This window comes from Gorilla gorilla, chromosome 21 (genome assembly GCF_029281585.2).
Source record: "Gorilla gorilla gorilla isolate KB3781 chromosome 21, NHGRI_mGorGor1-v2.1_pri, whole genome shotgun sequence".
Lineage (NCBI taxonomy): Eukaryota > Metazoa > Chordata > Mammalia > Primates > Hominidae > Gorilla > Gorilla gorilla.
Genome location: NC_073245.2, coordinates 57,324,841 through 57,352,355, shown reverse-complemented (window position 1 = coordinate 57,352,355; position 27,515 = coordinate 57,324,841). Strand labels below are relative to the sequence as shown.

At 48.7% G+C, this 27,515-nt stretch overlaps 2 protein-coding genes across 4 annotated transcripts; both read left to right on the top strand.

Moving 5' to 3' along the window:
* The first annotated feature begins 4,761 nt into the window (after positions 1-4,761).
* On the top strand, positions 4,762-11,124 carry WFDC5 (WAP four-disulfide core domain 5). 2 transcript variants are annotated; one of them, XM_004062219.5, is made up of 4 exons: positions 4,762-4,941; positions 9,018-9,158; positions 9,253-9,393; positions 9,780-11,124. In XM_004062219.5, the coding sequence occupies exons 1-4, from the start codon at positions 4,857-4,859 to the stop codon at positions 9,782-9,784; spliced, it is 372 nt and encodes a 123-aa protein (XP_004062267.1). In that variant the 5' UTR covers positions 4,762-4,856; the 3' UTR covers positions 9,785-11,124. The 2 variants fall into 2 exon arrangements, with proteins under 2 accessions (XP_004062267.1, XP_018872395.2); XM_019016850.3 differs by having other exon boundaries at positions 4,826-4,941; positions 9,253-9,419.
* Positions 11,125-18,582: 7,458 nt separating this feature from the next.
* Positions 18,583-27,515, top strand: KCNS1 (potassium voltage-gated channel modifier subfamily S member 1). 2 transcript variants are annotated; one of them, XM_019017582.4, is made up of 5 exons: positions 18,584-18,886; positions 20,571-20,649; positions 21,115-22,148; positions 24,469-24,932; positions 27,361-27,515. In XM_019017582.4, exons 2-5 carry the CDS (start codon positions 20,574-20,576, stop codon positions 27,419-27,421), a joined length of 1,635 nt encoding a protein of 544 aa, XP_018873127.1. In that variant the 5' UTR covers positions 18,584-18,886; positions 20,571-20,573; the 3' UTR covers positions 27,422-27,515. The 2 variants fall into 2 exon arrangements, with proteins under 2 accessions (XP_018873128.1, XP_018873127.1); XM_019017583.4 differs by having other exon boundaries at positions 18,583-18,886; positions 24,469-27,515.

The window sequence follows — 27,515 nt, the reverse complement described above, 5'->3', positions numbered from 1 at the left end:
TCAGCCTTCCAAGGGGGTAGGACTATAGGCATGCACCACCATCCAGCTAATTTTTTAATTTTTTGTAAAGGTAGAGCCTCACTGTATTGCCCAGGCTGGTCTCAAACTCTTGGGCTCAAGTGATACTCCTGCCTTGGCTTCCCAAAGCTCTGGGATTATAGGCATGAGCCACTGCACCATGCCATGACTCTGATTTTGAAAGAGGATATACAGTGTATAAAATATTATCAAACAGCATTGCATGTTTGATAGTATTTCACAATATGTGACAGAGAAATCTTTCACAATATACCTTTGTATCACACCTGCACATGTACCCCCTAATTCTAAAATGAAAGTTGAAAAAAAGGAAGAGTCCATGGATGCAGCAAACTTCATAGTTGTCTGATTTTTTAAAATTGCCACAGTCAACCTATCCTTCAGAAACCACTACCCTGATCATTCAGCAGCCTCAACATCAAGGTAAGACCCTCCACCAGCAGAAAGATGATGACTCACTGAGGGCTTACATGATTATTAGCATATTTTAGCAATAAAGTATTTTTAAATTACGGTACATACTTATTTTAGACAAATGCTATTTTGCACTTAATAGACTACACTATAGTGCAAACATAACTTTTAGATACACTGGGAAACCAAAAAATCCACATGGCTCACTTTAATCCCAGCATTTTGGGAGGCCAAGGTGGGAGAATCACTTGAGTCCAGGAGTTAGAGACCAGCCTGGGCAACATAGGAAGACCCCCCCCCCCTCCCCGATCTCTACAAAAAATAAAAACTAACCAAATATTATTGCAATATTCTCTTTATTTCAGTGGTCAGGAACTGAGCCCACAATACATGCTCGTCTGTGCTGGCATAAGAATAAACAGTCAAAAGAAAAGAACGGGCAAGGCACGGTGGCTCACGTCTGTAATCCCAGCACTTTGTGAGGCTGAAGCGGGCAGATCACAAGGTCAGGAGATTGAGAGGAGCTTGACCAACATGGTGAAACCCTGTCTCTACTAAAAATACAAAACTTAGCTGGGTGCAGTGGCATGTGCCTGTAATCCCAGCTACTCAGGAGGCTGAGGCAGGAGAATTGCTTGAACCCGAGAGGTGGAGGTTGCAGTGAGTCAAGATCATACCACTGCACTCCAACCTGGGTGACAGAGTGAGACTCCATCTCAAAAAAAAAAAAAAAAAAAAAAGGAAAAGAAAAAAACCGAAAACCCATAAACAGCCCCTGTTACATATAAGACTTAAGTTATTGATAAAGTTTTAATTCTTAATCAATGGCAAAAGTTTAAATTATTCACTAAATGATCATAGGACCATTGCTTAATTACTTACAAAAAAAGATATTTCCTATTTCACGCTCTATACCAAGATAAACTTCAGCTAGATTAAAGAATTATCATGTCTTTCAAAAATCACAAAATAATAACAAGTAAATATAGTGAATATTTATCTGACATCAGAGTCGAAAAGCCTTTTTAGCATAAAAATAAAAGGAGAAAATATGAATGAAAAGATTGAATTGATTACCCCAAAATTTAATCCTTTGGTACTAAGCAAAAATGAGGAAAGAAATATTTGCAATATAGCATTAAAGCATTTATCAAGCTTATCTCATTCAGTTCTCAGAACCATCCTATAAAACATATGTGATTATCTCTATCTCTACTGGTATACAAAAATAAACAGGGGTTTTACAAAATTAATGTCACACAGATAGAGCCTATGGCACCAAGATTCAAAACTAGGTCTGCCTAACTCCAATATACATCTGTTCACTACTGCCCTTTGTGTATGACAGGTTAATAGATTCTTAATATATAAACAGCTCTTAAAACTCAAAAATAAAAGGACCCCCAATAAAAATGAGCAAAATACAAAAACAGGCAATTCACAGAAAAAGGATACAGTCAGTATGCGAATATGAAGAAATGCTCACCATCATGGGTATTAAGAGGAAGAGGAAGACAAATTAAAATGAAATATTGTTTTCCGTTAGCAAAGATTTTATTTACTTATTTTTTTAATATCCTGTATGTAGTAAGAATATCCACTAAGGATCTTCGGCTGTGAGCAACAGCATCTGAGCTTTGGACTGTTCTGTTTAGAGAACTGGCTTATCTGTTCAAGACTCTAATGAAGGCGTGGGCAAGTTAGGGGTGGAGAAGAGTGCAGTGGGTGTAACCTGGATCGAGTGCCCTCAGCTTTGATAGGAGAAGTACCTGCTGATTGGCAACCAACCAGAATGACAGCAGTCAGGAGGCAATGGTTCCACCAAAGGAAGAGATGCTGGGCAGACAAAACAATAGAGGTCTATTGCAGGGCAGGTGGAGGCTCTTGTACACTCACTTACTTCCTTTCTGAAATTTAATTTGACCAGATATATCCAACGCCTGGAAACATGACCGTGCCTTTTGACCTAGCATTTCTAACTTTGACAAATTTACTTTAAGAAAACAGTCAGAGATGTGACTCCAAAATGTACACAAAAAGATGGTTATCACAGCTTTATTTATGAAAGTGGAAAATTGGAAACCTCCATGTTTCATAATAGGATACTGATTATGTATATTTTGGCATATCTTTTTTCCCTAAAAACTTTACTGAAGTGATGTTTTGACATATAGATCTAACAAAACAGCACGTAGCCATCAGAAAACATGATGTTTAGAGAACATTTCACAGCACAGGAAAATGTCTACAAAATAATTTTAATTTAAAAAGCATTGGCATGGTGGCTCATGCCTGTAATCCCAACACTTTGGGAGGCCGAGGCGGGTGGATCACCTGAGTTCAGGAGTTTAAGACCAGCCTGACCAACATGGTGAAACCCCGTCTCTACTAAAAATACAAAAAATTAGCCAGGCGTGGTGGCGGGCGCCTGTGGTCCCAGCTACTTGGGAGGCTGAGGCAGAGAATTGCTAGAACCCAGGAGACGGAGGTTGCAATGAGCAGAGATCGCCCCATTGCACTCCAGCCTGGTTGACAGAGCAAGACTCCGTCTCAAAAAAAAAAAAAAAAAAAAGAGTATTTCATGGCTGAGCACAGTGTCTCACCCCTGTAATCCCAGCACTTTGGGAGGCCAAGGTGGGAGAATCACTTGAGTCCTAGAGTTAGAGACCAGCCTAGGCAACATAGGAAGACCCCCCATCTCTACAAAAAATAAAAACTAGCCAAATATGGGGGTGCACGCCTATAGTCCCAGGTACTCAGGAGGCTGAGGCAGGAGGACTACTTGGGTCCATGAGGTCAAGGGTTCAGTGAGCCATGATGGCACTGTGCACTCCAGCCTGGGTGACATAGCGACATTCTGTCAAAGACAGAGAGAGAAAGAGAAAGAGAGAGAGGAAAGAAGAAGGAGAAGGAGAGAAAGAAAGAAAGAAAGAAAGAAAGAAAGAAAGAAAGAAAGAAAGAAAGAAAGAAAGAAAGAAAGAGAAAGGAAAGAAAAGAAAGAGAGGAAAGAAGGAAAGAAAGAGGAAAGAAATAAAGAAAAAGGAAAGAAAGAAGAAAGAAAGAAAAAGAAAAAGAAAGAAAGAAAGAAAGAAAAGAAAAAAGAAAGAAAGAGGGGGGGGGGGCGGAGGGAGGGAGGAAGGAAGGGCTCATATATTTGTCCTCCAGAATAAAGCTTCCAAGGAGGTGCCAGCATTCCAAAAGTAACATCAGATCATAGAAGACAGAGCCTCTCCTATCTTGATGGCTTAGAAGACAGCACGAGAGATTCACATTAAACCCAAGGAAGAACTTCCTGCTGCCAGGGCTGTCCTGGATTGGAATGGGTAAGTGAGACAAGCCCTGTAATATCACCCTCCTTTCTCAGGATCAGATGAGGTATTGACCTGCTTTTAAAACCCAGGAACTGAATGAGGGTGATGGGGAGGCCACAGTGGGAAGTCCCAGCTTGGTCAGGAATTAGCTGCGTGTCCTTGGGCCAGTCCCCTCTCATCTCTATCTCACAGTTTCCTCGTCTTTCAAATGGGAAGGCTGAGAGAATGTACTTCGATGGAGTTTCTGTTTAGGATGTCCCTTAGGATGCCTAGTCTCAGCTCCCTCTCTTCTACCAAATGCAGGAGGCAACATCAGAGATACGAAATCTAAGGTGGGGGTCCCTGGATGAGATGACATGTTTTTGCTCAGGATCCCTTAGGGCCAAAGAAGAGGTTCCAGTGGCCATGCATCTGCTGTGACCAGCAAACTTAGCCAAGCCAAAAGCCATGCTCCCCCACCCTCAACAGCCAAGCCAGCCCCAGGAAGAGGGCAGTTCTACCAGAAGCCACCGGTGATCTCACCGAAGGTGGGGTGGTCTTTCTCCCATCCACAGGACCCAAGAGGAGAGGCCAGCCTTGGGCCAACCTGGGCCAGCCTTCTTTGGCTGCAAGCTCTGGCCTAACCCTAATGCCTTCTCCCTTCCTAGGCATCCAGAACTCTGCAAACCCCCACTCCTTTGCTATTCAAAACTGACCTCTACCCACTGCCTAGACATCGCTGGGGCTTCAACATCTTTGAGAGCCAGGAAAGCAAGCATCTGACTCAACAACCTTCACCCTGTATACAGATGAAAAAACTGAAGCCCAGAGAGACAAGACTTGCCCAAGATCACAGCCCAAGTCACCGATACAGGCAAGACTGGATCTGAGTCCCCCACATGCAGGATGTGCCGCCACCCTATCTTCAGCTATTGTGACAGCATCCCTTGCACTGAGTCCTCGGGCCCTCAGGGGGTGGGGCCAAGATGAAGCAGGCACGGCGTCACTCCACACCCCCTCTCTTTCCTCTCCTAAGTTTCTCTGGCTTCCCTGAGGCTGCAGGTGTTAATCTGGGGGGCCCTGGGCCCTGGGCCCTGAGCCGGCAGCAGAAATATGAGGACCCAGAGCCTTCTCCTCCTGGGGGCCCTCCTGGCTGTGGGGAGTCAGCTGCCTGCTGTCTTTGGCAGGAAGAAGGGAGGTGAGTGCGGGAAATCCCTCTGCTGGGGGGACCAGATTGTCTCTACTTCTCTAGGGAGAGTAAGGTTTTGGGGGAAGGCAGGTAATGCCCTGTGGGGTGTGTGTGCACGTGTGTGTGTGTGTGCATGCGTGTGTGTATGTGTGGATGCCTGATTCTTAGTGCTTTCAGAAGCCTGTGTTTTTATGTGTGTACATTTGTGCCTGTCCACCTGCCTGTGTTGGTATCTGTAAGTGTCTTTTCTGCCAGTTTCTCGGTGCTTGTCTGTGCCTGTCTATATGTCAGGGGGTGGCAGGGCGGGGAATGCATGTGCCTGTGTCTGTGTAGACATGTGTCTTTGTGTCTGCTTGTCTGTGCAAAGCTCTGTCTGCACACGTACACTTAGGAATGGCTGCATGCATGTGTCTGAGCTTGGTGCCTGTCCATGTGTGTCTCTGTGCCTTCAGGTGTGGGGAGGGACCCTGTCTGTGCCTGCTGGGCTGTGGTGTGACTGGGTCAGTGGGTCCACCACCCCATCTGTGGAAGGGACTTGGGAATTGAGGAGAGGGTGTGGCTTCTGGGATCTGGGCTTTGTGGGGAGGAAGCTCTGTCTCTAACTCTCATCGCCCCCAACCTCCTGTCCCCATTCCCACCCCTGACAAGGCTGGGGCTGGCCTGCTGACAGGTGAGGGAGGGCTGCTGAGTGGCTAGACAGGTGACTCCTGATCTGGGTGAGGCCTCCATCTGCATCCTTTTCTGGGGCTGGAACACTCCAACCTACATTCACCTGTGCAACCCTTGCCCTGCCTTAAAGAAAGGGGACAGTAATGGGGACAGGCTGAGGAAGGAAGTACACTGGTGAGCTCCAAGGCCAGACCCTGTGTTGGCTGTGATTCATGCACCATCATCACATAACTCCTCTACATGGTGCTGTGAGGACAGGACTATTTTCATCCCCATTTTGCAGATGAGGAAAATTGAGGCATAGTGGGGAACCACTTAACAAGGTCAAAGACTGACTCTGAGTTAGTGCCAAATGTGGCATTTGAATGCAAGTATTTGAAATCAGAAAGATTCACCTTACCAACTATTACAGCAAAAACCCAGGACTGTACAGGACAATGCGCCCCCAACATAGGGAGGAGCTGAGAGACCAAAGAATGACTTAGACAAGGACAGATTGGCAAGTGCATGAGTTTATTAGGACTTCCAGGCAGGACACTCCTGGAAGGCAACAGGACAGGTCTGGAGACTTACTCCTTGTAAAATGGGGTCCCATGCCTCTCTCTCAGGAGTGAATGGTGTCTCGAGGAATAAGGGCCTGGCACACAGTAAGCACAGCATAAGTGGGTGATTTGGGGAAGTCATTGTGTTCCCAGGGAGCACACCCCGATATTCAGCCCAGCTGCTCAGAGGCAAAAAGCTGGCACAGCAGAAACCAAGCCTGCGCAGGGCCACTCTGCATAGGCAGGTGTGACACGCTTGTCTCTCCCCCAGTTCACCACACCTTGTCCCCCACTGGTTTCTCTCCTGTGAGACATTGCCGAGCTGTTGGTAGAATTTCAGACAATGGAGGAAGGTGACGAAGCCAAGAGAAGGGAAGTCTCAGTTTGTTGCCTGTGGAAGCCCAGCCGCCTCTGTTTATAAGAGCTCCCCATTCTGCCCCCTTCTCACTCAAACGTCTGGGTGTCTCTGATACAAAGAGCCTGGCATAGTCCCTGATAAACAGCAAGTGCCTAATTAAATGCTGTCAGTGGTTATGTGGTATTGGGAAGATATATGTGTCTGTGTAGCTCTGTGCATATGATTCTGTATATATGACTGTGTATGCTTATGTATGTCTCTCTGTTCACATACATATGCTATATATTTATATATTTATATACATAACTGTGTGTGTCTGAGTGTCTATCTGTGTGTGTGTATCTATGTGGGTAGGCATGTGTAAATGACAGTGATTATGTTCCAGCTCATATGTACATACATGACTGCCTGTTTATATATGTGTTTATAAATATATTGCATATATCTAACTATCTGATATATGTCCATATGTATATATGTGTGTATTAAGTTGAACCATGTAAAATTGCTACTTTTGCAGATAAAACAGTTGACTATCTGCAGTTTCCTACTGTTAAGCCTGTAGCTAATTGTGTGTCTAGATCTAAATGTGCTTGTGTATTTGACTATGTGTGTATCGTCTGTGTGTGCAAGTGTATATATTTAACCATGTTTGGATACGATTCTTTTGCTCTCTAAGTCTACACACCCATGGCGCATGCATCCGGATGACCATCTGTGTGTGTGACTGTCTCGATGTACACATCTGTGAGTGGAGAACCTGGTTTGGAGGGACTGTTAGGAAAGGCAGGCAAACAGAGTGAGTGTGACCACCCAGAGCCTCTCACGCCGGCTCTGCACATGCCAGGCTTTTATCCCCACCTCCACATTGCAGCTATCGCAGTTCTTCCACTGGAAATGCCAGCTGTCATGCCCTATCCCTATCTGTCCATTCCCCAAGGCCAGCCCCAGGCCCCTCGCCACAGAAGCTCTCCCTGCCTGACCCACCCGGCTCCACCGGCTTTGAGTGCAGGCAGCTCCGTTTGGCCCACCCTTTGAGGCCTGCGCACCTTTGACTTGGACTTGTGAATTCAGGGCTAAACCTTGGACCTCAGACAGTTTCCCAGGAGCCCTCCCATCACCCCCACCACCCCAAACCCGCACTTTTTCCCGCTCCCCACGCCAAGCCTCTCTTTCTCCAGCAGGGGGCAGCAATTTAATTTAAACCAACCCGATGTGACAGCTGAAGTTGACTTAGCGCACGTAGGATGTGAGCAAGGTGCCTACTTACGTGTGCAGCCACCACCCAGGCAGGGGGCTGAGGGGGAGGGGCGGACACAGAGGTAAAGTCACAGCACCAGATCCAGCTGCCCCTCGGAACTCTTGAACATTTTCTCTGATGCTGGATTGAATTGAAGGCCTGGGACCTGCTCCATCCCTACAGCTCAAAGACAGCTTAGGGTGGAGACTCACAGAGGTCAGAGGGAGCCGGGCCCTGGGAGTCCTAAGCCCAGCCCATGTGGGTCTGGACAAGTCACTGCCCTTTTCAGGCCTTGATTTCCTCCTCTACATGGAGGAGGATACTGATTTCCAGCTTTGTGCATGAAATCTGAACATGGCCCAAAATCCCAGCAAGAAGAATGTTAGGTAAGCTCTGGGACAGAACACTCTATACCATTCGGAGGAAACGCCTCAGAGACAGAGTTAACGCCTGATCCTCGAAACCATGCCATTTGCAACAGTGATGAACGCAACAGTGCAGAAGACGTGGCCAGCTGTGGCTGTGACAGTGCACCAGGCTGGCCACTGCTGACGCACGTGCAATGCTGGGCCTCACTTCAAAACCCTTTCTTTCCAAGTCACTGAGCCCCTACTGCTGTGCGCCAAGGGCTGTGATATGGACCAATGGTGAGCAAAGCTGGCAGGGTGTCTACTCTCCTCACCTCCAGCCAAGTGAGAGACACAGACAAACAGATGCAGTGTCACAAACTCTGGAGGAAAGAAATGAGTGTGTGTGGGGGGGCGGGGGGGCGCTGACCTAGTTAATGTGGGGTCAGAGAAGTAGGGTCTTCTGAGGATGTGACGCTTCTGCTGAGTCCTAATGAGCTGACCAGGCGCATGGAGTACAGGAGAAGTGCACTAGGCAAAGGATGCGGCCCGAGCAAGAGCCCTGCAGAGAGAGCTGGCTTGGAGCAGATCAGGAGGCACTGAGTGGGAGGGCAGTAGAGGATGGGGCTAGAGAGATGGGCAGGGCCCAGACCAGGCATGGCCTTATTGGCCACAGTGGAGATGTTAGGCTTCATTTTCCCCTGTCATTTGTGCCATCTGAGTCTCAAACTAGCCCAGCTTCCCATTTCACAGCCAGAAAACTGAGGCTTGGAGTCATTATAAACAAACAAACAAACAAAAATAACAACTAGCCAAAAGACAGGCAAAAAGCAAGGGATGGAGAATTCAGTCTTGTCATTCCCAGGTCAGCGCTTATTACATAACCGTGAGCTTCCTCCAGCTGCAATATTTAGGAGATTCTCTTACAGAGAAATCGGGGGGCTGCCCGCCAGATGATGGGCCCTGCCTCCTATCGGTGCCTGACCAGTGCGTGGAAGACAGCCAGTGTCCCTTGACCAGGAAGTGCTGCTACAGAGCTTGCTTCCGCCAGTGCGTCCCCAGGGTCTCTGGTAAATGCCTCCCCTCCACCTTGCTGACCATCCAAGCCCCAAGCTTCAGGGCCGGTGGGCAAGGACAGAGCTCACCCAGTTCCCTGTGTTGCAGTGAAGCTGGGCAGCTGCCCAGAGGACCAACTGCACTGCCTCAGCCCCATGAACCACCTGTGTCACAAGGACTCAGACTGCTCTGGCAAAAAGCGATGCTGCCACAGCGCCTGCGGGCGGGATTGCCGGGATCCTGCCAGAGGTACGGCTCCTGGGTGCCCAGGTCAGGTGCCTTCCCTCTCCGAGCCCAGCTCTAATACTTTCTTCATTGCTACAAGCTTAACAGGATGCCTCCCCAGAAGTCAGGACCTCCCATGGCCAGGATTAGGGAACTGGTTAGGGGTTGGGGGAGTCGTGCTAGGATGACAGAGGACCCGGGAGTCCTTGGTTCTCTTCTTGAGCTTGCTGTGGCACCTGGATGACAGCCCTAAACTGCTCCGGGCTTCAGTTTGCCCTTTTGAAGGGGGCGGAGGAATCCTGCCTTGGTGGCAACCAGAGCTGAGCTGGTGGGGCATGGATGGGAGACCAAGGCCAGAAACCAGAGCCCTATTATGGGAAGGAATTAACCCTTTCTTTCTCCCTCCTCAGGCTAATTCTGATTTAGGATCTGTGGCTCTGCACCTAAGCTGGGGACCAACGGAAAGAGTTCATGGTGGGAGGCCTGGGGCCCTGCCCGCTGGACAGCACTATCTCTTCCAGCGGTGGTTCCAGCCTTCTGATAATCACTGGCCTGCTGACACTTCCCTGCAACCCATCCACCCCTGGTTTCTCCTCCTGGGAGTCAAAGTCCATAGCCTGAGCTCGGAGGAAGGCCTCTGTATCACCCCAGTACCCTGCACCACTGCCATACGAGCTTCCCACCCTTCCTGACACTTTCACACCAACCCGTACGTGCTGCTTCCTCCACCAAAAATGCCCAATTCAGGCAGACCCTGACCTCTCCCTCAGGCAGCCCAACCATCCAGAATGAATATTCTTGCAGAGTTTTCCAAACATCAGTCGTTCACCTCTTTCATGATTTTCACCATACCTACAAAATAGCACCATGATAGGTTGCACGCTGCCTGTACCACCATTTACTTAATGTTTTCTTTAAATGACTCACTTTTGTATATAAATACATTCATTTCAAAAGAAAATTGATATCACTACTATAAATGAGATAAAGGAGATCAATTGCCACAAATGGAATTATGAAAACAAATGCAATGGAAACAGCTCAGTTCCATTAAAGTAAATCATGTCAGATTAAATGATATTAAATAGTGTTATTAAACTCTAGCTAGCTACAGCCACCTGCCAAGACTGAGCCTGAAGCCTCTACTCACTCTATGTTTTTGGTTTTTTGTTTTTTGAGACAGTCTCATCCTGTTGCCCAGGCTGGAGTGCAGTGGCACGATCTTGGTTCACTGCAACCTCTGTCTCCCGGGTTCAAGCGACTCTTCTGCCTCAGCCTCCCAAGTAGTTGAGACTATAGGTGCCCACCACCATGCCTGGCTAATTTTTGTATTTTTAGTAGAGACAGGTTTTCACCATGTCGGCCAGGCTGGTCTCAAGCTACTGGCCTCAAGTGATCCACCTGCCTCAGCCTCCCAAAGTGCTGGGATTACATACGTGAGCCACCGCGCACGGCCAGCCTATGTTTTAATCAATGAAGATTTAAAGGGTTAAAGATGCAAACATTGGCCGGGCACGGTGGCTCACGCCTGTAATCCCAGCACTTTGGGAGGCTGAGGCAGGCGGATCACGAGCTCAGGAGATGGAGACCATCCTGGCTAACACGGTGAAACCCTGTCTCTACTAAAAATACAAAAAATTAACCGGGCGTGATGGCGGGCGCCTGTAGTCCCAGCTACTCGGGAGGCTAAGGCAGGAGAATGTCGTGAACCCAGGAGGTGGAGCTTGCAGTGAGCGGAGATCGCACCATTGCACCCCAGCCTGGGTGACACAGCGAGACTCCGTCTCAAAAAAATAAAAATAAAAATAATAAATAAATAAATAAATAAATAAATAAATAAATAAATAAAAGATGCAAATGTCTAAGCTGAGACTTTCTCCCTGAGGTAATCAGAAGAATTGAGAAGGGAATGACTTTCTCCCTCCAGGAGTCCATGTTATATGACACTGCATCCAGGTACATACTAAGATCACTTCAAATTGCCCAAAATTTGGGGAAATGTTGCTCAAGTCATCAGGATGTCATTATTGTGGTGGCTCTCTCTCCATCTCACTCACCTCAGTTTCTCCTGGGTCCAGTATGCAGTCACGGTTTAACAAGTGTTTCTTGCGGGGAGAAGGGGTCAATGAGGGAATGACAGTCATCCCAAGGGACATCCCTGGATCCAGACAGCTGGATTCCTGACTCTCCCACTTTCCTCCCAGGAAGGAGGTGGCAAATTCCCTGCTCTATCTGCTGGGCCTCTTGTGTCCAGCACAAGACTGAGGGACTGGGCGGTCCACTGTGGAGGTACACTTGGGAATCCTTGGTCTTCTTTCCCTGTTCTCTTGACCTTGCAGTATGATGACAGGTCATCCTTCTGCACTCTGGGCTTCTGTTTGCCCCATCGGAAGATGGAAGGGATTCTACTTCCTCACCCTCCTTGTCCTTCCCATGGGATTCAAATGCTTGAACGGTTGACTCAAAAGTACCAAATGCTAACTACATGGATATAGACTGAGGTCTTGGAGAGGGGAAGGAGAACTATCTGGGAGTCACTGACTCTGAGCAACCTTGGATATTTCTGTTCCTCTTTCTGGGCCTCAGTTTCCCCATCTACACATAGCTTCAGATAGTTAACACAGATAATATTGTAGATTGGATTATTTGCCTACAATTGTCCCTTTCCCCTCCCCACCCCATGCTTACAGTGGCTTCCCTCAGGGAGAGTGTACATCCTGCCCCAGTGACTTGGGCTGGGCGAGGAGACCTGTTTTAGCTAATGGGATGTGGGTGGCAGTGACAGTGTAGCCTGTTTAAAGACAAAACACCACCATTCTTTTTTTTTTTTTGAGATGGAGTTTCGCTCTTGTTGCCCAGGCTAGAGTGTAGTGGCACGATCTTGGCTCACTGCAACCTCCACCTCCCGAGTTCAAGTGATCTTCCTGCCTCAGCCTCCCAAGTAGCTGGGATTACAGGCATCTGCTACCACACCCGGCTAACTTTTATATTTTTAGTAGAGATGGGGTTTCACCATGTTGGCCAGGCTGGTCTTGAACTCCTGACCTCAGGCAATCTGCCTGCCTCAGCCTCCCAAAGTGCTGGGATTACAGGTGTGAGCCACCTCACCTGACCTCCACCCTTCTTAGAGCTTCTGCCCTCTGCCATGAGAAGAGCTTGCCCAGAGCCACTTGTCTTGCTGGAGAGACACCTGGGGCAAGCCTGAAGCTGAGCCAGACCAGCCAAGCCTCAAACTTGCCAAAGAGAAATAAATACTTGTGGTAAGAAGTCACAGAGATTCAGGGGTTGTTTGTCACAGATTTATCATAGTAAGAGCTTGACTAATTCAGATTCTGGTTATTAGTCTGTAATGAACGTCTACTGCGGATCTCCCACTTTTAAACATCATTTCATTCATCCAACGCATAACCCTGAGAAAGGCTATTCCCATTTGACAGTGAAGAAATAGTGGTTATGAGATAAGTGACTTGCCCAAGACCCCCAGCTGAGAAATGATGTAGCCAGGATTAAACCATACCCTATTCCTCCCTTGAAAGTAATAAAGGCAGCAACAGCTAACAATTACAGATCATGTGCCATGGACCAGGTATCATTTTAATCACTTTACACGTATAATCTTGTATAATCTCATGAAATCCTCGTATCCTTATCGGGTAGGCTTCATTACTTTTCCCCATTTCACACATGAGGAAACTGAAGCACAAAGAGGTTAATTTGGCCAAAGTTGTCCAACTTGTAAGTACTAGAGCTGGGATTCAACCCCAAGCAGTCTAACCATAAACTTTACATCCCTATTGACTACTCTAATTAATTACAATCGGTCTTTGAAGATTCCTCCCACTTAAGATTCCTCCCATCTGAAGATTCAGTGTCCACATCTGAAAAATGAAGATCACAAAGACCCAAGAAGGTTAAGTGACCAGAGTTAATTCTAGACAACTGGAACCCAAGCCTGTTGATACACAGCTTATTGCCCTAGGTTTCTTTCCTCAAAGGCATCAGGAGGAAAATTAGGGGGTCACAGCAGGAAGCTCCCAGTTAAGCCAGTTAAGACTTGGCTGCCAAGAGCCCTATGACTATCCTGGAGCTCTGAGTTCTGAGCTAGGTCCTTGGAATGGCAAGAGGTGACAGGTCACAGACCACGGCTTCTCTGGCTATAGGTAGCAGCATCTACACAGCCCATTCTAGATTCCCTGCTCAGCTTCCTGGCTAACTCACTCCCTGTTCCAGCAGTTCTGTGAGCTGGTCTATGCAGTGCCATCTCTGAGTTTAGCTCCAACCCAGTCAGCTCTATCTGTACTGCCTGCCTCCTCTGCCTTTCTGGAAAGTCTCCTAGGAGGGTGGTTCCTTTTGCAGACTCTAACCTTGCTTTCCTCCCTCACTTATTCAATAAATGTTTGCTGAGCACTTAATATAGGCTCTAGGCTGTGCTTCGCAGAACTCATGCACTAGTGGATGAGACAAAGCCCTAGCTAGAGAGTTGCATGACATATACCAGACTAGAGAGGCCTGGGAGGCTACGGGAGGCCAGGAGAGACCTAACTCAGCCTAGAAACCAGGCAAGTCTTCCTGAAGATGATATCCAGGTCAAGACCTTGAGTTTTAGCAGGAGCTAGCCAAGTAGAACACTTCTAATTATCCATTCTCCCCTTCCTCCTTACCAATAGCAGTGTCCCTGGTTAGAAATATTTGCCCCACCCCACCCCCAGGCTCTTGGAGTGCCAGTGACATTCCATATTTTGTCTTGGGTGGTAGTTACAATGGATACATACATTTATTTTTTAAAAAAATCATTCAGCTGTTGTGCACTTTACCATGGGAATAGTATATTTCAATTTTAAAGGTAAATTAAAATTTTAAAAATATGTTTCCTCTCCAGGCTCCCTTGCACCAAACAATGATCACGTGACCCAAGACTGGCCAATCAGAAGTAAGAAAAATCTACTAGGAGGGGCTACATGGCAAGCTATAGTTTTCCTAACTAAGGAGATAGACTTGGCCTTTTGTCTGTCATCCATTTACCCTGTGTCCTTCCTGGAACATGGCTGCTGCCACTAGAAGAGCCATCTGGTGCCCTTGAGGCTTGTCTTAGTTGGGTTCCCCCAGAATAAATCTTGAGATGAAGAATCATATGACAGTGATGCTTTGGAAATGTTTCCAGGAAAAATGGCTATAGGAGTACAGAAGTTCACCAGGAAGAGAAGAAGCCAGTGAGGATGTGAAATCCAGTGAAGTCCCACAGGGCAGTTCTAGAAACAAGAAATGTTTCTATAAATGGAGCACATACATTCTCAGGTACTTCAGGTTCTCCCTGTGTGGAGCCATAGCAGGCTCTGGCAGCCTCAGGAAAGCCCCAGATACCAGCTGTCAGGAGGAAAAACATACCAGGAGCCTGCGTGCACAAAAGCGGTAAAGGATCCCAGAGTTGCTGTGGGCACGAATGAGTCACATAAGAATGGTGGAGGAGGAAGTGACAAGGAGCCTGGGTCTTCAGGGCTATTCATGAGCAGCTGTACCTACCCTGGCCTGCCAAAAAAAAAAAAGTAAACTCTTCTCTAGTGAAGTCACTGTAATTCTGTTTCTGTTCCTGCAGCTACATTAAATTCTAACTGATATGCAGGGTAAAGAAAGGGCAGGAGGAGTTGTTCGTGGAGAGGGAACAGCATGTGCTGGTCCTCATCTCAATCCTGAAAGGTAGGTGCTGTTCCCATTTTACAGATGAGGAAGATAAGGATCCAAGAGAAGTGCTTGGCCCAAGGTCACACACCAGTTTAGTGGCAAAGGCAGGATTCAAACCCAGTGTATTCATTATCTATTGCTGTGTAACAAGGTTTCACAAATGCGGCAGCTTAAAGCAACACACATGTATTATCTCACAGTTTCTATGGGTCAAGAACCCGGGCACAGTTTAACTGGGCCTTCTGCTTCAGTTTCTCTGCTTCACGAGACTGCACTCGAGGGGGCGGCCATGGTGGGAGTCTCATCTGAGCCTCAATTAGAGAAGGATCCACTTTCAAATTCACAGGGTTGTTGGCAGAATGTCAGATCCTTGAGGACTAATGAACTGAATACCACAGCTCCTGGCTGGTTGTTGGCTGGAAGTCATCCTCATTTTCTTACCTTTCCCGCCTGGCAACTTGCTTCATCAAAGCCAGCTGGAAGTCACGACCTTAAGTAACCTAATCAGAGAAGTGACATCCCATCACTTTTGCCATATTCCGTTCATTAGAAGCAGCTCAGTAAGGCCTGTCCACACACAAGGGGAGGGGATTGCACAAGGGCATGAACACCAGGAGGCCGACATCACTGGGAGACATCTTAGAAGATGCCCGTCACATCCAGGTCTACTTAATTCCAAAATTTTCTGTATTTTCTGCAAAATCAAGCTTACTCAGAAGGTAAAACCCCATGGATTCCAATGACTAAACCTGGTCAGGGACTGAGGGAGAATTTGGGGGACAGACCATCCATGGTACATGAAGGACAGGGATGCCCCGTCCTTCCCACCCATAAGGCCCACCTTCCCAGTCTTGTGGCTCACAGATTCCACCAAAACTTCATTTACCTCTCACTATGTAATCTGGGGATGAAACCAGATCCTGGTTTCATTCTCTTCTGCTCTTGGGAAATAGGTCTCTCTTTTCTCTCAATTTTGGAAACTGTCTCTGCAGCTCCAGGGAAAACTCCTGAGTCCTGAGGGGTAGTGAAGGCTGCAGACAAACTCTTAGGCCAGGAAACAGAAGACCTGCTTCTCGGCAAATCTGCCTCAGTTTCCCTGTTGGTCAAATGAGGGAATTGGGCAAGATGCTCACTAAGCAGCTTCCTGCTCTAACTTCTTCTTTCGAGGGAAAAACTAAAGTGGCACAGCCTAGGGCTGTGCTGTCTAATATGGCAGCCACGAGCCATGTGTGGCTACTGAGCACATAAAATGTGACTAGTCCAAACTGAGATATGCTATAGATAAATCTCAAAAAATCTCTCTCAAAAAATAAAAAATAAAATAAATTAGTACACTAGATTTATATATGGGAGGCAGAATTCAGATGACCCTTCCTCAATGATCCTCATCCCTGTATAATCTCCTCCTCTTTAAGTGTAGGTGGAACCCGTGAATGTATATTATATGGCAGAAGGGAGAGTGCCCTGGGTGGGCCTGGACTAATCAGGTGAGAGTTTTAAAGTCAGAGATTTTTCTCTGGCTGGTTACAGGAGAGGAATTCAGCACTCTGATGTCCCTGAAAGAAAGCAAGCATTCATGCTATGAACTGCCTATGGGGCAGCTTCTAGAATCTGAGATTGATCCCTCGGGGACAGCTAACAGGAAAAGAGAGACCTCAGTCCTATAACCACAAGGAAATGAATTCTGCCAACAATCTGTGAGCTTGGAAGAAAACTCTGAAGCTCACATGAGAACCTCAACCCTGGCCAACACCTTGGCTTCAACCTGGTGAGACCCTGAGGGTCCAGCCAGGCCATGCCCAGACTTCTGACCTACAGAAACCATGAGATCATAAATTTGTATTGTTTTAAGCTACTAAATTGTGGTAATTTGTTATGTAGCAATAAGAAAAATTAGTACTGGATCTTAGAGACTTAGTACAAAAAAAAAGAAAATGTAAAATATCTCAATAATTTCTTTACTGATTCCAATGTTGAAATCATAATATTTTAGATTTAATAAAAGATATCACTAAAAATACAGTTGATCCTGAAACAACACGAATTTGAACTGCTAGTGTCCACTTACATGCAGATTTTTTCCAATAAATACACTGGAAAATTTTTGGAGATTTGTGACAATTTGAAAAAACTTACAGATGAACCATGTAGACTAGAAATATCAAAAGCCTTAAGAATAAGTTAGATACGTCGTGAATGCCTAAGATATATGTAGATACTATTTATGTGTTAATCGACTGTTTATATTATTGGTAAGGTTTCTGGCGAACAGTAAGTTATTACTAGTTAAGTTTCAGGGGAGTCAAAAGTTATATTCTAATTTTCTAGGCATGGAGGAGTGGTTTCCCTAACCCCACTGTTCAAGGGGTAACTGTAATTTCGCCTGTTTTTTACTTCTTTAAAATGTTGCAATCAGAAATGTAAAAGGATATATGTGGGCCGGACGCGGTGGCTCATGCCTGTAATCTCAGCATTTTGTGAGGCCAAGGCAGGTGGATCATTTGAGGCCAGGAGTTCAAGACCAGCCTGGCCAACATGGTGAAACCCCTTCTCTACTAAAAATACAAAAATTAGCTGGGCATGGTGGTGCATGCCTGTAATCCCAGCTACTCGGGAGGCTGAGGCAGGAGAATCGCTTGAACCCAGGAGGCGGAGGTTGCAGTGAGCCAAGATTGTGACACTGCACTCCAGCCTGCAACAGAGTGAGTGAGATTCTATCTCAAAAATCAAAAATAAAATAAAATAAAATAATACATGTGGCTCACATTATAGGTGTTGGACTGTGCTGGCCTAGAGGACTCAGAAGTCAGCCATGGGACCTCTGGCAAGTCACCACACCTCTCAAAGCAGTTCTTATCTGTGAGACAGGAATAATAGTAGCACTTACCCCACAGATAAATTTGCAGTTTGAGTGAGATTGAGGTCTGTGCTTGACCCAAGGTAAGTACTCAATAAATGTTGGTAATTATCATTATTATTAATAACAATATGTGCAAAGGCTTATATCCAGGCCCTAGTCTCCAGTAGCCTCTCCCCAACCAGGCACACAGCAGCCACACAACAGGTACATGTGTGGGGATTTCACAACCTCTACAAAGCTCTTTGGCACATGTTCTTTGCCCTCACAACCCACTTGGCAGGTGGGAATCAGGAACCCGTGGGCAGGTAAGGACACTGCACCTCAGGGGTAAAATGATCGTTTCAAGCTTCACAACTCACCTAGAAAGAACCTGGGGCTCCAAGGGAGATGAGGCCACCTTCTACAGCTCCCTAACTCAGATGCCCGCGGTCTGAGAAAATGACTGGAGCTCACCCCTAAAATGGGGGACATAAGATCCTGGCCCTGTCAAGTGTGTGTGCCAGGAATAACTGAGATCAATCACTTGCAGCAGCTGAAGTACCCTGGCACATACTAAACACTCAATTAAGTAAATCATGATTACTGTTGTTCCTTTGCCAGAGAAGCTTCTGCTGAAATCCCTCTCTAGGGGGAATCCTCACGCCCTAAATAATCCCTCCTTCCCGGCCCCGTAACTCCGGAGGATGCCCCTGCAGGTAGGCCCAGTCTCCAGACACCACCACCCCCCAGCCGAGTCAGGAATAGAAACCGCCGCCTCCGGCCGCCAGCGGCCTCACTCCCTCCTCCGGCAGCGATCGATGCGGCCTTCAGCCGCGGGGGACTAGGCAAGGAAGAAGGAAGGAGAGGGCAGCGGGGCCGCCTGCAGCAGGAGGCTCGGCGGGGCCGGCGGGGCAGAGGCGAGACCGAGTATAGCCAGCGGCTCCCAGCCTCGGTGCCTTTGGGACAGACACGCGAGGCGCCCGGGAGGTGCCACCACAGGTAAGGGGCCTCCTTTGGGGAGGGACGTGGCTCCGGGACGGTCCCGGGCAGCCAGAGTGGGAGGCGGGGCTGCCTGGGGCTCCTGGTGCTCTTACCCCCTCTAAGAGACCCCTCCACCCCGCGCCAAGGAGGAAGCAGTGTGGGGTGGCCGCGCTTTGGAGACCCTGGCTGGTACAGTTTGCTCATCTGTAAAATGGGATTAGAAAACCTCCCTGGCAGGGTTGGTGTAGGGATTAAACCGAGTGAGGAGTGCATGGAGCCCAGAGGAGTGACTAGCAGATAGGAGGTGCTCAAAATAAGTGTGTGGAGAGAGAATGAAATAAAAAAACCTGGTCTCCAACCTTAGCTGTGCCATGGACTAGCTGGGTGATTTTGAACAAGTCACTTGGTCTTTCTTACTGATATTCAGGTTCTCGTCAGAAAATGTTTGTTGAATTAATTATCCCGTTTCATAGAGCAGGAAAGTGAGTTCCTGATGGATGAAGGGATTTGCCCAATATTATGCTTCTAATGGGTGATGGAACTGGATTAGAAATTTCATTTTTTGATGCCAAATGCAGGTGGAGATCCAAGTGGAGGTGGGAGCGGAGCTACATCACACATGTTTATTGTGCATTGATTATGTGCCAGGGACCATGCTGCCGATAAACACCTTGCATCATTTAATTCTCTGAGCCTCTCCTGGAAAGTATGATGCTACCCGGTTCCACAGACAGGGAAACAAGCCCAGAGAGGGCGACGAATGCACTCAAGGTCAGCAGCTAGTAAGTGGCAGACTCAGGTCTGACCACAGGGAAGTACACAGGATTAACATTTATTGAGCATCTACTGTTTTCCCAGGGCTTTGACATATACCACAATAATGATTCATCCAAAGCAACATTATCCCCATTCTAGAGGTAAAAGAGCTAAAGCCCAGAGTGGGAAGGAGACTGGCCTGAGGTCACACAAGTGATAGAGCTAAGGGTGGAAACCCAAATCCATTTAATGCCAAGCCCAGGTGCTTTACACACACTTAATCCCTAGTCTAGGCATTACTGAACCCACAGTGCAAATGAGATTGCCAGTGGTGAGGAGGTGTCACTAGCCCCCAATTCCAGCAGAGTCAGGAGTCAGTGGGTAGTGGAAGAACCTAAATCCTTCCTGAGTATCCACTAAGGCTGAGCACTTTCTATAATCTACCTTAATCCTCCAGCCATCCCTGGAGGTAGGTGCCATTATCTACGTTGTGCAGGAAATTGAGACCTGGAGGACAAATAGCTTCCTCAAGGCCCCAGGTGCGTCAGGGGTGGAGATAAACCCAGGTTTGCCTGACTCCAGAAGATAGTGACACCAGTGAATAATTTATTAAATTCCTTCTGTGAGCCAAGCCCAAGAAAGACATTAGGTCATTTAATCTTCATAACCACACTTTGAGGTGAATATTTTTATTTCCATTTCACAGAGGCTCAGAGAGGTGATGTTACTTGCCTAAGGTGACACAAGAGAGCCAAGGTTCAAGGTCAGGTCTGGCTGACTCTACAGATGCTTTACATAATCTAAAGCAGGAGCTCTCAAACTTGACTATGTATCCGAGTCACTTTCCAATCTTGTTAGAACACAAAGTGCTAGACCCCACCCTTAGAGTTTCCGATTCAGTAAATCGATGGCAGGCTGAGAATTTGCATCTTTGACAAATTCCCAGGTGATGCTGATGCTGCTGGTCCGGGGAACACACTATGAGAACCTCCGGTCTAAAGTGGTGCTCCCAACACCCCTAGCAGGTAAGTGTTACTATCCTCATCTTGCAGAAGAAACAGGTTCAGAGGGCTGGCGGGCCCAAGATCCCACAGTAGACCTTTGGTGTAAATAAATCCAAGTTTGTCCTGGAAAAGGAGACATCCTATATGAGCACCCACTAGGTGCCAGGACATCCTGCGATTCCATCGCTTTCATATCCTTCCAGGTAGATCTCAGCATTTACTTTCCAAAGGAGAAAAATGAAATGGGGGTGGGGTGGGTCAGTGATTTGGCCAAAGTCAAATGATGGGGATGAAGGATAGTCAAAGCCAGGCCTGACTCTGAGTCCAGAGGGCACCTGACATCTACTGAGCGCCTCCTGCATACCAGATGCTTCACACAGAGCCTCCAACACCCCTTGGCTGGTTGGATGGAGGAGGGGATTTTAACCTGGTCTTCCAGGAAGGGAAGCCCGGGAACTCCTCAGCGCGCCCTTCTGGTGTCCGCAGGGAGGAGCACTGAAACCTTTGTGAGCGAATTCCCGGGCCCCGACACCGGGATCCGCTGGCGGCGAAGCGACGAGGCGCTGCGCGTGAACGTGGGTGGCGTGCGGCGGCAGCTGAGCGCGCGCGCCCTGGCGCGCTTCCCGGGCACGCGGCTGGGCCGCCTGCACGCCGCGGCGTCGGAGGAGCAGGCGCGGCGCCTGTGCGACGACTACGACGAGGCGGCGCGCGAATTCTACTTCGACCGGCACCCGGGCTTCTTCCTGAGCCTGCTGCACTTCTACCGCACTGGCCACCTGCACGTGCTCGACGAGCTGTGCGTCTTCGCCTTTGGCCAGGAGGCCGACTACTGGGGCCTAGGCGAGAACGCGCTTGCCGCGTGCTGCCGCGCGCGCTACCTGGAGAGGCGGCTGACCCAGCCGCACGCCTGGGACGAGGACAGCGACACGCCGAGCAGCGTGGACCCGTGCCCCGACGAGATCTCCGACGTGCAGCGAGAACTGGCGCGCTATGGCGCGGCGCGCTGTGGCCGCCTGCGCCGCCGCCTCTGGCTGACCATGGAGAACCCGGGCTACTCGCTGCCGAGCAAGCTCTTCAGCTGCGTCTCCATCAGCGTGGTGCTCGCCTCCATCGCCGCCATGTGCATCCACAGCCTGCCCGAGTACCAGGCCCGCGAGGCGGCGGCCGCCGTGGCTGCGGTGGCTGCGGGCCGCAGCCCGGAAGGCGTGCGCGACGACCCGGTGCTGCGACGCCTCGAGTACTTCTGCATCGCCTGGTTCAGCTTCGAGGTGTCGTCGCGCCTCCTGCTGGCGCCCAGTACGCGCAACTTCTTCTGCCACCCGCTCAACCTCATCGACATTGTGTCTGTGCTGCCCTTCTATCTCACGCTGCTGGCTGGTGTGGCACTGGGCGACCAGGGCGGCAAGGAGTTCGGCCACCTGGGCAAGGTGGTGCAGGTGTTCCGCCTCATGCGCATCTTCCGCGTACTCAAGTTGGCGCGCCATTCCACCGGGCTGCGCTCGCTGGGAGCCACGCTCAAGGTACGGCCTCTGAGGCCAGGTTGGAGCTGGGGTGGGCGGGTGTAGCCATCCGGCAGGTTAGCAGGTTAACTTACAAGCCTGCCGAGTCCAGGCTTACGTTCAACTGAGATGCCGTCCTTTGTGCCAGGCACAGGGCTGGACACCAGGTGTACGTTTCACATGCAGTGTGACTATCCCAACAGCCCTGTGAAGAAGGGCTTACCGTTATCTCTTTTTCCTGGGGAGAAAACTGGGGCATAGCTTTGCTTGTCTTTCTTTTTCAAAACGAAGAAAAAAGACAAAGATCACTTTTGATATATCTATCAAACATCAAATTATATATATCACAAAGATGCGCAAAGCAGGATGCTAACTGGCTTTCTGCTAGAGCCTTTCTTCTGGCACTATCAGGGGACTCTGATAATCATAGGTCACTCTTAATAGGTAAAGTCTAGGAATAATCCCAGGAGCTAACACTTACTGAGCACTAAATCTGTGCCAATTTCACATCCATTATCAATTTAGTCCTTAGGAGAACTTCCTCAGGAAGATGCTATTATTTATTATCTTCCCGTAGATGAAGAAGCTGAGGTTGGAGGGTTGGCTCTTTAAAGCCTGGTTGCAGTTTACTGAGCATCCTCCTTGTGCCAGGTGCTGCATTGTGGGTGAATCACTGCCCTGGCAAGCTTGCACTCAAGGGGGGTGAAATTAGCCTGGTTTGAAGAGGGAGGCAAGGCGAACGGCGTGTGCCGAGGCCTGGAGAGAGAACAGGATGAATGCTGGGAGGAGGACATGGAGGGAAGGAGATTCCCAGAGATGAAATTGAAGAGGCTAGCGGGGCGGGGCACCGAAGGGTCATGAAGTCTTGGCACATGATTTTGGACTTGGTCCCGAGGGTATAGGAGAGCTCGTGAGAGGTTTAAACAGAGGTAAGGGTTATTGTCACTGCTTTGCAGAGGTGGAAACTGAGGCTCCCAGAGGTGACAGTGCTTGTTGGAGTTTCCTCAATAAGCAGTAGAACCCAGAGAAGAACCCAGCTGTGCCTGGCTCCAGCACCTCATGTTCTTTCTCCTAAAGCTCCATGCGACCCTGCTGATAATCCCCAGACAATGCTAAAAGAAAGATCCCTTCCACCCATGGCTTAGTAAAGCCTCTTGTATGCCCTCAGGATACTGGGTGCTGGCAGATGACCTAGGCAGAATCCTAGGGCAGTGGGCAGGTATAAGGAATTACATTCACCAGACCCCCTGAGCTCAGCATCTCCCCAGGGAAGATCCCTGTGCCCCAGAACGCTGCCCTGTCCCCTCCATGCAGAGAGCCAGGGCCTGACACTACTAGCTTTGTCTTCAGTAGGGGAGAAGAGTATTACTAATCAGGGCTGCCAGGGTCTCCGATGCAGGTGTAGTATACTCCAGATGAGAGCCTTGCTACTCAAAGTGAGGCCCCTGACCACCAGCAGCTTTCTCATCACTTGGAAGCTTCCTAGACATGTAGATTCTCTGGCTCTACCCAAGACTATGCGATTGCGTTCTGCCAAGACCCCTGCATGATTCCTGCACGCATTAAAGTTGGAGAGACTCTGCTCTAGACTAGGGGTTCTCAGCCTTGCATTACTGACATTTGGGACCAGGTAATTCTTTGATGTGGGAGCTGCCCTGTACATTTTAGGATGTTTAGCAGCATCCCTGGCCTTTACCCACTAGAGGACAGTAGGACACCTGTCCCAGTTGCAACAACCAAAAATGTCTCTAGACATTCCCAAATGTCCCTTGCGGGGTGGAGGCGGGGAGGTGGTGGGCAAAACCACCCTGTTTGAGAATCACTGCCCTAGAGCTTGGCCTCAGGGACAAAGCAAACATACACAGCCATAGGAAAGTGAATTCTGTGGGTGGTCCAGGGGACTTATGTCCTCTCAGCTTCCTGGAGGAGCAAAAAATATTTTTATACTTTTCAGACCAGTCGAAAGTACATGAAACCAACTCTTTGCATTGTGGAATATAAACTATGGTTCTCTTGGTTCTGCAACAGTGTAAAAATCACAAGCTCTTCATTCCCTGGCTGTGGTGCCACCAGTAACCCCGGAGTTAGAAAAAACAGCTGTAGCCTAACAGATACCTTGGACAATAGAACTTAGGCCTGTGCTCAATACCAGGGGGTTTTGCTGCCAACTGTAGTTGAAAGGTCTTAGTTTAAAGTCAGGGGACCTGGGCCTTAGCACCAGCTCTATCTTGCTGACTTTGGACCTGTCCTTTATACTCTCTGGGCCTCAGTTTCCCCATATGCCTAATACCAGGATTGTAAGCCCATCCACTCTGACTTGGCTTTCTACATTCTCTTTCAGCACAGCTACCGTGAGGTGGGCATCTTGCTGCTGTACCTGGCTGTGGGTGTGTCAGTGTTCTCTGGTGTGGCCTACACAGCTGAAAAGGAGGAGGACGTGGGCTTTAACACCATCCCAGCCTGCTGGTGGTGGGGCACAGTAAGCATGACCACCGTGGGCTATGGGGATGTGGTGCCAGTGACGGTGGCTGGCAAGCTGGCAGCCTCAGGCTGCATCCTAGGGGGCATCCTGGTGGTAGCACTCCCCATCACCATCATCTTCAACAAGTTCTCCCACTTCTACCGGCGCCAGAAGGCTCTGGAGGCAGCCGTGCGCAACAGCAACCACCGGGAGTTTGAGGACTTGCTGAGCAGCGTTGATGGGGTGTCGGAGGCATCTCTGGAGACATCCCGAGAAACCTCTCAGGAGGGACGGTCGGCAGATCTAGAGAGCCAGGCCCCCAGTGAGCCTCCACACCCTCAGAGGTATTAAAACCAGGGATCCGTGACCCCCTGCCATGCCCCTACAGTCAGCTGAGACAGTAGAGATTCCTCCCCTGCTAAAGTTCTTCATGGTAGTGAGCCTCCCAGGATCACTCATGCTGTCCTGAGAAATGAGATTCAAAAGCTGCATTCCTTCCTCCAAAGGCCCAGGACAGGACAGTGCTACCCTAGATTCTGTGAGATTCTGCAAGCAACTCAGAAAGCTTTATAAACCTGCCTCCAAGCTATTCATGAAGCAGGCATGAGCCAGAGGGAGGAAGTTGAAAGGATGCTAATGATTCCTGAGCACCTCCTGTACATGAGCCAGGTCATGTTTGGCCTTGTGTTGGAGAAAGATAATTATCCCCACTTCACAGATGAGGAAACCAAGGCTAAGAGATGAGCGATGCCTCTCCCAGATGTCACAATTAGAAGTGGCAGAGTCAGGTTTGGAATCTGGGCTTGTTGGTGGACCTGGAGCAATGCTCCATCAACTCCATCTTTCTTCTGCCCTCATGAAGTTTGCATGTGTTTTTTGGTGATTCATGGATCCCCAGAGTTGATCCACAAGATAAGAAATCCCTTTCAGAGCCAGGGAAGGGTCCAGACAGGAGATTTGGATATAGGAGCTCTGGATCTCAGCTGTGGTTCCTTTCTAGGAGCATCCAACAGGAGTCAGCAATCAAAGATGAGTCCTGGAGGGAAGGAGGATGAGTCCTGGGAGGAAGTACCATAGCATTGTACTTGCCTCTTTAGCTGGTATGCAAGATTTGCTAAGCAATAATCTTCTGACCTTCCTCCCAGGGCTGATGTGAGAGAAAGAAAATCTGAAGGGCCCCTGGCCTGAGATCTAGACAACCTAGCTGCGCCAAGACCTGCTGTGTAAAGTGGTCCAATCCCTGCCCCCAAGTCCAGATTCCAGCCCTTCTGTCAAATGGTCGGAATCTGTGACCCAGAGGGCAATGAAAGCCAAGGAGAGCAGAGCGGTCTCTAACTTAAAGCCAGCTCAGCTCTGAAATGTTCAGAGGGCTGACATATACGAATACTGGCTTCTAAGACCCTCCCCCAACAGTCTGACCTTGGCAATTCCTTTCTGCCCATCACACAGACGTCCAGCCCTACATTGTCCAGCCCTACCTAGAGTACCCATCCAGGCCCATGTGTGAGAGTCCTCTCCCTTCTGGCCAGCTCCAGCCCCCTCACCCTTGCTGGGGGCATATCTCTCATACCCACCTGCTGAATCTTCTCTTCACTTGCTGAGAAAGTCAGAGGAGGGGATCCAGTAGCCCTTTGCACATACTGTGGCTACAGCACCCAGCAGTGTGCTGTTGTTGTCTGACTGTGGCTATCTCTGTCCCATCACCCTGAGCCTCAAGATGGAAGACATTGTCTGCTTGAACTCTGGGCTTGGTGCAGAGTAGGTGTTTGGTAAATGTTGAATAGATCAACCAATTCCTACAGCCCACTGGGTGCCAAGCTCAGAGGGGAAAAAAAGATAGCCAGAGAGAGACCTGGCCCTCAAAAAGGTGTGAACAAGACTGAAAAGGAGGACCGTTCAGCTCCGCCTGCCCTGTCCCTGCTTGGTTCTTGAAGTTTTTACAATATATTCCTTGTAGGTTCTTCACTCACTCACTCAACAAATACCCGTTGGAAGAGTCTTAAACTGGGGCTTCGTGTGTGGCCTGCAGTCATGTTTCGGCTTAGTCCAACAGTATTTTTATTACATTTGAAGAATCTGAATGCCTTTGCGTGAGGCATGCACTCTCAGGTTCCCCATAGTGTCTCCCCCGCTGCCACCCACAAACAGACACACATGCTGTTGTGTTATGCCCAGCCACTCTGATATACTGGCTTCTGCCTTGTGGACTGCTTACTAGTCTCAAGAGATACAGTGGTGGGAAAATATATCCCGATACTCATGAAGCTTACCGACTAGTAGGGAAGATAGACTCTAATGCAATAATCACATAAATATAGCGAGCTCTACTAAGTACAGGTGTGTATAATGTATCAGGGACCATGGCCCGAGAAAGTGAGAAGGCTTTCCTGAGCAAGTGACAATCTAACCTGCCATCCAAATGATAAATTGCTAATTAAGCAAATGAGGTTCCAGGGGGGAGTACTCCAAGCAGAGAGAATGGCATGTGTGAAGGTGTGTGTCATACACAGGGCCTAGTACATAGTGGGCCCCCTACATACGCATGGATTCTGGGTCTCCAGATTGGAAGAGAGGATGGAGCTAAGCAGGAAAGGGCCTCCCTTGAATTCACCACACACATACCAGCCCTTCTGCACACTCTGCTCCTTACATCTAGGCCCAGCTGAACCCAGGTTAGGGGCAGATCAGAAGGGCTGCGTGTAGCACCCTTATGGTCTTGCAGAACACACCAAGAAACCCGATGGCTTCCGTATTTTCTGACCCTACAAACAGGTCCCTAATACTGGTGTGGAGAAAGCTCAAGAGAGAATCATCTGGCCTGAGCCTACCATGAGGCTGTTTGTGGTCCTGTCAGAAAAGCAACAACTCGCTCCCCTTCCCATGTATCAGTGAAAACCATTATGCAAATAAAGAGCTGGGCCCCAGGA

Bases quoted from the DNA above. Each gene is read 5' to 3' on its own strand.
- WFDC5 (XM_019016850.3), top strand. From the start codon at position 4,857: ATGAGGACCCAGAGCCTTCTCCTCCTGGGGGCCCTCCTGGCTGTGGGG. The intron at 4,942-9,017 runs GTGAGTGCGGGA...ATTCTCTTACAG, and splicing joins CTTTGGCAGGAAGAAGGGAG to AGAAATCGGGGGGCTGCCCG. The intron at 9,420-9,779 runs GTGCCTTCCCTC...CTCCCTCCTCAG, and splicing joins CTCCTGGGTGCCCAGGTCAG to GCTAATTCTGATTTAGGATC.
- KCNS1 (XM_019017582.4), top strand. From the start codon at position 20,574: ATGCTGATGCTGCTGGTCCGGGGAACACACTATGAGAACCTCCGGTCT. The intron at 22,149-24,468 runs GTACGGCCTCTG...ATTCTCTTTCAG, and splicing joins CGCTGGGAGCCACGCTCAAG to CACAGCTACCGTGAGGTGGG. The intron at 24,933-27,360 runs GTATTAAAACCA...CCCTACAAACAG, and splicing joins GAGCCTCCACACCCTCAGAG to GTCCCTAATACTGGTGTGGA.